Source organism: Mus pahari, chromosome 14 (assembly GCF_900095145.1).
Source record: "Mus pahari chromosome 14, PAHARI_EIJ_v1.1, whole genome shotgun sequence".
In the NCBI taxonomy this organism is placed as follows: Eukaryota; Metazoa; Chordata; class Mammalia; order Rodentia; family Muridae; genus Mus; species Mus pahari.
In genome coordinates this window covers 83,318,253-83,326,289 of record NC_034603.1, presented here as the reverse complement: position 1 = coordinate 83,326,289, position 8,037 = coordinate 83,318,253, and the positions used below count along the sequence as shown (strand labels likewise).

The window sequence follows — 8,037 nt, the reverse complement described above, 5'->3', positions numbered from 1 at the left end:
TTTTTTTTTTTTTTTTTTCGAGACAGGGTTTCTCTGTGTAGCCCTGGCTGTCCTGGAACTCACTTTGTAGACCAGGCTGGCCTCGAGCTCAGAAGTCCACCTGCCTCCCAAGTGCTGGGATTAAAGGCGTGTGCCACCACGCCCAGAAATTATTCATTTATTAACAACTCATATTTATAGGACTTCACTGCTTTAAAAAAAAACTAGAAACACAATTTAAGAATGAAATTTTTATACTATGTGGCTTTGGATTTCTGTTTTAGTTTGCGAGACAAGGTTTCCTTATGTAACCCTGGTTGTCCTGGAACTCTGGCTTGAACCTAGGGCCTTGCACATGCTAATACATGCTCCAGCACTGAATCACCACCCCCCCCCCAACACACACCACAGTCTTCATGTGTTAAAATCTCATGGTCCAGACACAGGGACCATTGCTGACCTCATCTCTTTGCAGGTTCCTCACAAAAGACAACATTGAAGGACTGGCAGGAGCTGATGCTGAGGTGAGCCAGGTCCACTCCCCGGTCCCTGACCTTCATAATGTCCTGCAGACAGTGAGATTTGAGTGGCCTAGAGCTGCTCACATAAGGCTTAGGAAAGTCAGAGAGCTTGGTCATTTTGTTTCATTCAGAGGTAGATTTTTCGCTGTGTGGCCCTAGCTAGCCTGTAACTTCAACCTCAGTCCCAGACAAGATCAGGGATTGCAGATGCACAAGTTTAGCTCTGGATGAAATCAGGGATTACAGGTGCTCAATCGCATGCACAGCCTGCACTTTTCCCCCTTCTTTTTTGTTCGTTTTTGGTTTTTCAAAACAAGATCTTTCTGTGTAGCCCTGACTGTCCTAGAATTTGATGTGTAGACCAGGCTAGCTTTGAACTCAGAGATGCACCTGCCTCTGCCTCCCAAGTGCTGAGATTAAAGGCGTGCGCCACTGCCTGGTTCATTTTGGGTTTTTGAGATAGGGTCTTACTATGTGGCTCTGGCTGGCCTGTGCCATGAGCTACCATGCCCCCAGCTTTATACTTGATTCTTTGTTTGTTTGTTTTTCGAGACAGGGTCTCTCTGTATAACCCTGGCTGTAGACCAGGCTGACCTCGAACTCAGAAATCCACCTGCCTCTGCCTCCCAAGTACTGGAATTAAAGGCGTGCGCCACCACTGTCCAGCTATACTTGATTCTTAAAGTAGAGCAATGTCCATGGACTGCTAAATGGACCCAAACAGCATCCATTTTCTTCCCACTAGAACATTGAGCTAGATGGTAGAGCCCTCCCTGCCAACTGCAGGGTTGGGGATCGCTTCTGCCCGCGAGAAAGTCCAAGCTGTCTGACTGCATGATCAGGAAGCAGTCGTCCTCCAGTCCTGTGGCGGAAACGGCTTCTGCAGTTGGGAGGAGCAGACAATGGGAACCCTTTCCTGGGTCTCCACAGAGGGACAGATCCCTGGAGGGTGGGTGTAAGAGACCCTCCTGTTTATGCCCAGTCAGTCAGGCTCTCTACCCAAGCTCAACAGTAGAGTGACCAGGGCTGGGGACCCCACGTGCTCTTGGGTCCTGACTGACATCAATTCCTGTGTTCTTTCACCGCCTCTGGACTCAGGCCTCCAGCGTCTCGGATGCAGACCCACAGGTCTTCCTGCAGAACATGAAGGTAGCAAAAGGCTTTGCCTCCTCAAGGCTGGGGGGCACAGGGGACATGGGGGGGGGGTCAGTAGTCCACACCATTCGGAACTTTTCCTTTATAGTTTTTCGTATCTGGACCCTGGAAAGTCCATGTCACAGGTCTAGTGGGAACTGAGAGCCTTTCCTAGCTGGGTCTCTGACATCAGCTGCCACCTGAAAAGTAGAGTAGGGTGAAGTCCCCTCCAACGTCTGTCCCTGCCTCTCCTGTGTTTCACTCCAAATCCCCTGCCAAGAAGGCTCATGCCGGGGCTGGAATGAGTCTTTATACCGCACATAGGCTCCGGATGCCCGGGGAGCTGGCCTGCACCTCAGCCTCCTCTGGCCTCACTCCTCACTCACTCCACTCTTACCTGTGTTGTCAAGGCCGGGCTCTTGGTTCCAGCCTTGTGAAGCTGTGTCCATGTCCCCTCAGGGCCTGCAGAGCTTGGTGCTGGGCATGACTGGCATGACTGGGCATGACTGGCATGTCCTCGAGTTGTTCCTTGTGGTGACCCCGAGGCTCTCGTGTAGTCTCATGACCCAGTTCCCAAGGCTCACTCTGCTCGCCGTTGGCGCCATGTTCTTCTCTCTCTCTCTCTCTCTCTCTCTCTCTCTCTCTCTCTCTCTTCTACAGTTCTGTGCCTGGGCCCAGCTGCCCTCAGCCCAGAGCCCTCCTCCCTGTAAGCCAGTCAGCGTTGTGTTGCCAGAGCACAGCACTCCATTACAAAGGACATTTCTTTAGCTCAGTTTGGGAGGTTCAGTGTCCGAGATGAGGTGGGAGCGGGAATTTAGCCTCTGGTGAGGGTGGCATACAGCGGTTGGGGAGAAAGTGCGTGGGGGCCACCAACGGCCAGGGAGCTTTACCAGGTTCCCAATACCACTGCCCTGGAGCCAAGACATTTCTTAGGGACGTCAACCACACAGCACCCTCCCAGACACCGGGCTTCGCTCTTCCTGTTGTTCTAGGACTTGGACAGCATGGACGATGCTCTCTTTGGTCGGATGAAATCTCACCCACCCTCTGGCAAAGGAGCCGCAAAGAGTTCTGGGAAAGAAGGCCCTAGCGCTCGCACGCCTGCCGGCACGTTAACAGCTAATGAGAAAGGTGGGTGGGAGGTAGCGCTTGCTGAGTGTTCTGTGTTTTAGTCACCGGTCTATTGCTGTGAAGAGATACCATGACCAAGGTAACTCTTATTAAAAAACCCAAACATTTCCCTGGAAGCTTGCTTACAGTCTCAGAAGATTCATCCATTATCGTCATGGCAGGGAGCACGGAGACACACATAGTGCCACCCAAGGACTTCAAAGCTACTTCCTGACCCACAGGCAGAGAGAGGACACTCCCACAAGGCCACACCTTCTAATCCTTGCAGTTCTTTCAAATGTGTGAGTGTGTGGGAGCCATTCTTATTCAAACCACCAACTGTGCCTAGGATGAAGGGCCAAACTGTGTGTGTGTGTGTGTGTGTGTGTGTGTGTGTGTGTGTGTGTGTGTGGAGAAAGGAATGTTCCACTCCTTATCTTAGTTACTATTACTGTGATGAAACACCATGGCCAAAAGCAATTTGAGGAGGAAAGGGTTTATTTGGCTTACACTTCCACATCACTGTCTATCATCAAAGGGAGTCAGGACAGGAACTCAATCAGGGCAGGAACTTGGAGGCAGGAGCTGATGCAGAGGCCATGGAGGGATGCTGCTTACTGGCTTGCTCCCCATGGCTTGCTCAGGCTTTCTTATAGAACCCAGAACCACCAGCCCAGGGGTGGCTCCACCCACAAGATGTTAGGCCCTCCCCCACTGATCACTAAGAAATGCTCCACAGCACTGTTTCTCAACCTGTGGGTCACGACCCCCTTGGGTGGTTCTAACGACCCTTTCACAGGGGCTGTATGTATATCAGATAGCCTGCATATTAGACATCGGCATTACAATTCTTAATAGTGGCAAAATTACAGTTCTAGAGTAGCAATGAAATAATGTTATGGTTGTGTCAGCACCACCTGAGGAACTGTATTAAAGGGTAGGCATCAGGGAAGTTGAGAAATGCTCTTCAGGCTTGCCTACAGTGCGATCTGAGGGAGGCATTTTCTCAATTGTGGGCCCCTCCTCTCAGACGACTTCAGCTTGGGTCAAGTTGACATCCAACACCCCTGAGGTCAACATAGGCAGCTTCTAGACGACCTTTTTTCACTTAAAATGGAAAGTTTGGGCTGGAGAATATACTTGGTGACAGAAAGAACACTTGCCTGTGTGTAGAGTCCTGGGCTCCACCCCCAGTCATGTAAAACAGGGAGCGAAGTTTGAATCTCCCAAGCTGTCTCTGGTGAATAGTGGTGAGGGGTGGAGGCTGCTGCCAACCGTGTCTCCCCTCAGGGACTCAGGTGAGAACAGGGGTGTGGATTCCCCTGTGGCTGTGTCAACAGCCAAGAACCCCAGCTTGTCCAAAGAAAGTACTCAGTGTGCTCTGGGCACCCATACAAGCTGTGGAGGAAAACATGGAAATCCCAGTCCAGGGGCTGGTGAGATGGCCTGGCTGTTAAGAGCACTGACTGCTCTTCCGAAGGTCCTGAGTTCAGTTCCCAGCGACCACATGGTGGCTCACNACTATCCGTAATGAGATCTGACTCCCTCTTCTGGTGTGTCTGAAAACAGCTACAGTGTACTTACATAGAATAATAAATAAATCTTTAAGAAAACAGAAAACAAATCCCAACAACAACAAAAAAGAAATCGCAGTCCCATGACTGTTTTCTCTTCTTCCTGTAGGGGACACCATGCCCACTAAGAAGCCACCACCATCTTCCAGCAGGACTGGGCTTCAGTATAAGAAGTTCTCCTTTGAAGGTACCAGAGTTCTGTCTCCCCCACGCCCCTTTGTGGAACACTTGGCTTGAGAGCAGTCTGGGTTATGGCGCTGTGTTAAGTCAAGAGAGCTGGTCACAATGTAGTCCTCAAGAGTTCCCAGAGGAACTAAGGGTTCTGTCCACTGGGATGTTTGAGGAACTTAATTGCAAAGACTTTGAAGCCAGGCATCAAACTGAAGATTTTCTGAAATATAAGGGGAAAAAAAAAATCCCTTTTCTTCATGAATGGACTCATGTCTTAAGGACGTTTCTAGGAGTCCCAGGGTTTACCCACCTCCCGCCCCCTTACTCAAGCCTTCTTTGTCCACCCTTCCCACAGACCCCACTCTGCATCCACCCTTCCCACAGACCCCACTCTGCATCCACCCTTCCCACAGACCCCACTCTGGATACTCAGGCGTTTGTTAAGCATGCGTGACGGCTACCTCAGCTTCCAGGTTGTTTTTACTAAGCAAAGTCCAGCAGGCTGACCTCTGTCTTTCTTTCTGGCCGTGAGACTTTGAAGATCCACTGGCGGGACTTCTCTCTGATGAGGAAGAAGAAACTGCCAAGAAGCTGCCTGCAATGGAGAGTAAGCCTGCTCCCAAGGGCCCGAGCACGACCGCAGGCCAAGGTAGGAGAGAGAGGCTTATTCCTGGGCCTGGGGGGCTGGACAGCTTTCTAGCACAGCCAGACCTCAGCAGCACAGGCCCCTGTGCCTTCCTGTCCAGAATAAGACATGATCAGGCTCCAGGAGTAAGGAAGCAAACCTGTCAGCCTAGAGCAGGGTTAGAGTCACGGTCCCTGGACAAACCAGACGAATGCAAGCCATTGCCACCACTCACCCTGGTCAGTCACCAAGCCTTGGGCCTTGGGCCTCTTTCCTAGGACCTTCTGTTCCTCTGACCCCTGGGGATACACCCATCCGGAAGAAAGAACTGCTCTTTGATGAAGGGGATGACATCATGACTACCCTGGGCTTTGAAGACAGCCCCAAGGCAGAGAGGAAGAAGACAGGAGACCAGTAAGGGTCCTTATGAAGGGGAGCCCCTGACCAGACAGATGCGGAAGGCCCTGGGGAAAGCGCAAAGGTTGGGGCAGCCTGCGATCCCCATGTTGTGACACATCCCTTCTCTCTACCCTGTCCCACAGGGAAGGGCCCCTCCCTGCTCGCTCCAAGCTGGATGAACTGCTGGGTCGGGGCACAGCCGCCAAGCTCCTCACTCGCCCAGGCACTGGGGAACGCAGAGAGTTCAAGTTAGACAAGAAGTATCAGAGGATGGGAGGGGAGGAGTCTGTACCAGCTAGAGGTGACTGCGCTCTCTCTCTCTCTCTCTCTCTCTCTCTCTCTCTCTCTCTCTCTCTCTCTCTCCCCCCCCCCTTTCCCCAACCCCCCCAAGCCTTTGGGTTCTGTTGTTGTTTTGTTTTGTCTTGTTAAGATAGGGTCTCCCTGGCTAGCCTGGAACTATTATTTAGAGGAGGCTGGCCTTGAATTCATGAAGATCTGCTTGCCTCTGCTTTCCCAAGTGCTGGGATTAAAGACATGAGTTACTATTCCCAGTTTCCCCCTTTCTTTGAGACAGGATATTACTCTAGGCTAGCTTTGAATTTATGATATTCTTGTGCCAACCTCCCAAGTGCTGGGATTGTAGGTGTGAGCCACCAAATCTAGCTCAAACCAGTTTTACCACAGCCTGTAACAAAAGCTTCACTTCGGAACACACTCATGCGATAGCCTTCCCGTGGGCTGACAGCCCTCTGTGCATTCTGTACCTGCTGTTTGATTTACTTATTTCATTGTCTTCCCTGGGCTGCAGACATCGCTTGGTGGTAGAGTGCCTGCCTAGCGTCTGCCATGTCCTGTCAAGAGTTTGGCTCTCCTTGTTCGCCATCACGTTCTTGTCCTTGTCCTCACAGATAGGGAAGACAGCTGGGACGACGAGATCCTCACCTTTGGGGCTTACAAGCCTACCATGGCCTCCTCTGAGGGCCGCCAGTCCCGCAGGCAGTCCGTCAGGTAAGACCTACGGGGAAGTCTGCCACGAGGACAGGAGTGTCCCTGTAGCCTTCCCCACCCAGAAGCCATGAGTCTACAGATGCTAAAGGGAGAGGGAGGCCAGGAGCTCCCCGCAGTCCAGGCAGAGGAGGGCAGACCAGCACCTCGCTCTCATCTCTAAACTCAGAAAGAGGAGGTGGGCCTGCTTGTGCTTGAAGCCCTGAATGTCATGAAAGGCTGTCCTGTCACTCGGTTTCCCAGAGGAACCGCAGCCCAGGAGTAGCACAGATGCCACTCTGTGGCAGTGGGGCCTTCTCCGGTGGCTTCCAGGAGCCCTGCCACTGCCATGTTCCCATGGCACACTCCTCATTTGCAATGGAAACAGACCAGCAATGGCTGAATTTGTCATTTTTCTTTGAGTATATATATCTTTGTTTAAAGATGATTTATTTCACTATTTTTATGTGTGTGGCCTGCCTGTATGTCTGTGTACTATGCACGTACCTGATGCCCAAGGAGGTCCCAAGATGTCAGATTTCCAGAGCTCAGGTCCCCATGCTTATGTGACAACTGACCTGTGTTTTGAGACAAGCTGGCCTCTAACTCTCTGTATAGTCAAAGATGACCTTGACTTTATTGTCCTCCTGCCTCTGTCCTGGTAGAATGCTGGGATGGCAGGTGGCCAGCACCACGCCTGCCTGGTGCTCTGCCTGAACCCAGAGCTTAGAATATGCTAGACAGACAGTCTGCCCACTGAGCTATGCCCCAGCTGCTCTGGGAGCATCAGAGCTGTTATTCCAATATCTTCACACAGGATCTTTGTAGCACAGGTTAGCCTTGAACGAGCAGTTCCTGGGTGCTGGGATTGCAGGTGTGAGCTCCCGTGCCCAGTTAGCTATGGGCCAGATGTGCACCCCCTTAACAACAGAGAGGAAGGCTGATAGAGGGCTAACAGGATCAGTTTCCTCCCCGTCCAATACCCTCCTCTTTGTCTTGAAGCAGGTTCTTGGGAGAAGGTGGCCCAGACCTTAAGGGAGAAAACCTAGGCTTCAAACAGAGCTCTCCACCAGCTTCCAGTCCTATCCACCCCAGGAAAGGAGGAGCCGACTGGCTAGGCCTTAAGGACAATGACCTGGACCTGCTGTCTCCCTTTCCTGTTCAAAAGGCCCAACAGGAAGACTCACCCATGACACCCTCTCTCCTGCCTCCTACCAACCAGCCCTCAGCCCCAGAGCCACAGTCTGCCCCAACCGGACTTCCCTCAGCAACAAAGCCACCAGCCAAGGGTGCAAGACCCTCTCTCAAAGCCAGCCAGGCCTCCTCACCGAAAGCATCTGAGGAGAAAGAAGATGACTGGTTGAGCCATGTCATATCTCAGAAGAAATCCCAAAATCTAGCCAAAGAAGAGCGTGCGGGGCCCTCTAAGGATCTGACCTCACTGGGGTCACTGGGTCAGACCCCTTCTGGCAGGTATCATGGAGGTCACTGGGTCAGACCCCTTCTGGCAGGTGTCATGGAGGTCACTGGGTCAGACCCC

The 8,037-nt window shown here is 51.9% G+C and overlaps 1 protein-coding gene across 5 annotated transcripts in view; it reads left to right on the top strand.

Annotated features, from left to right (window-relative positions):
• The window catches only part of Fbf1 (Fas binding factor 1), a 26,750-nt gene that overhangs the window by 8,190 nt on the left and 10,523 nt on the right, over positions 1–8,037 (top strand). For 4 of the 5 annotated variants that reach the window (XM_029546340.1, XM_029546338.1, XM_029546341.1 and 1 more), the window contains 9 exons: positions 455–503; positions 1,599–1,649; positions 2,627–2,765; positions 4,428–4,505; positions 5,022–5,138; positions 5,393–5,528; positions 5,657–5,814; positions 6,422–6,521; positions 7,500–7,970. In XM_029546340.1, the coding sequence (XP_029402200.1) occupies positions 455–503; positions 1,599–1,649; positions 2,627–2,765; positions 4,428–4,505; positions 5,022–5,138; positions 5,393–5,528; positions 5,657–5,814; positions 6,422–6,521; positions 7,500–7,970 (1,299 nt within the window). The remainder of the gene's footprint in view (positions 1–454; positions 504–1,598; positions 1,650–2,626; positions 2,766–4,427; positions 4,506–5,021; positions 5,139–5,392; positions 5,529–5,656; positions 5,815–6,421; positions 6,522–7,499; positions 7,971–8,037) is intronic. The other variant, XM_029546339.1, reaches the window with a different exon arrangement.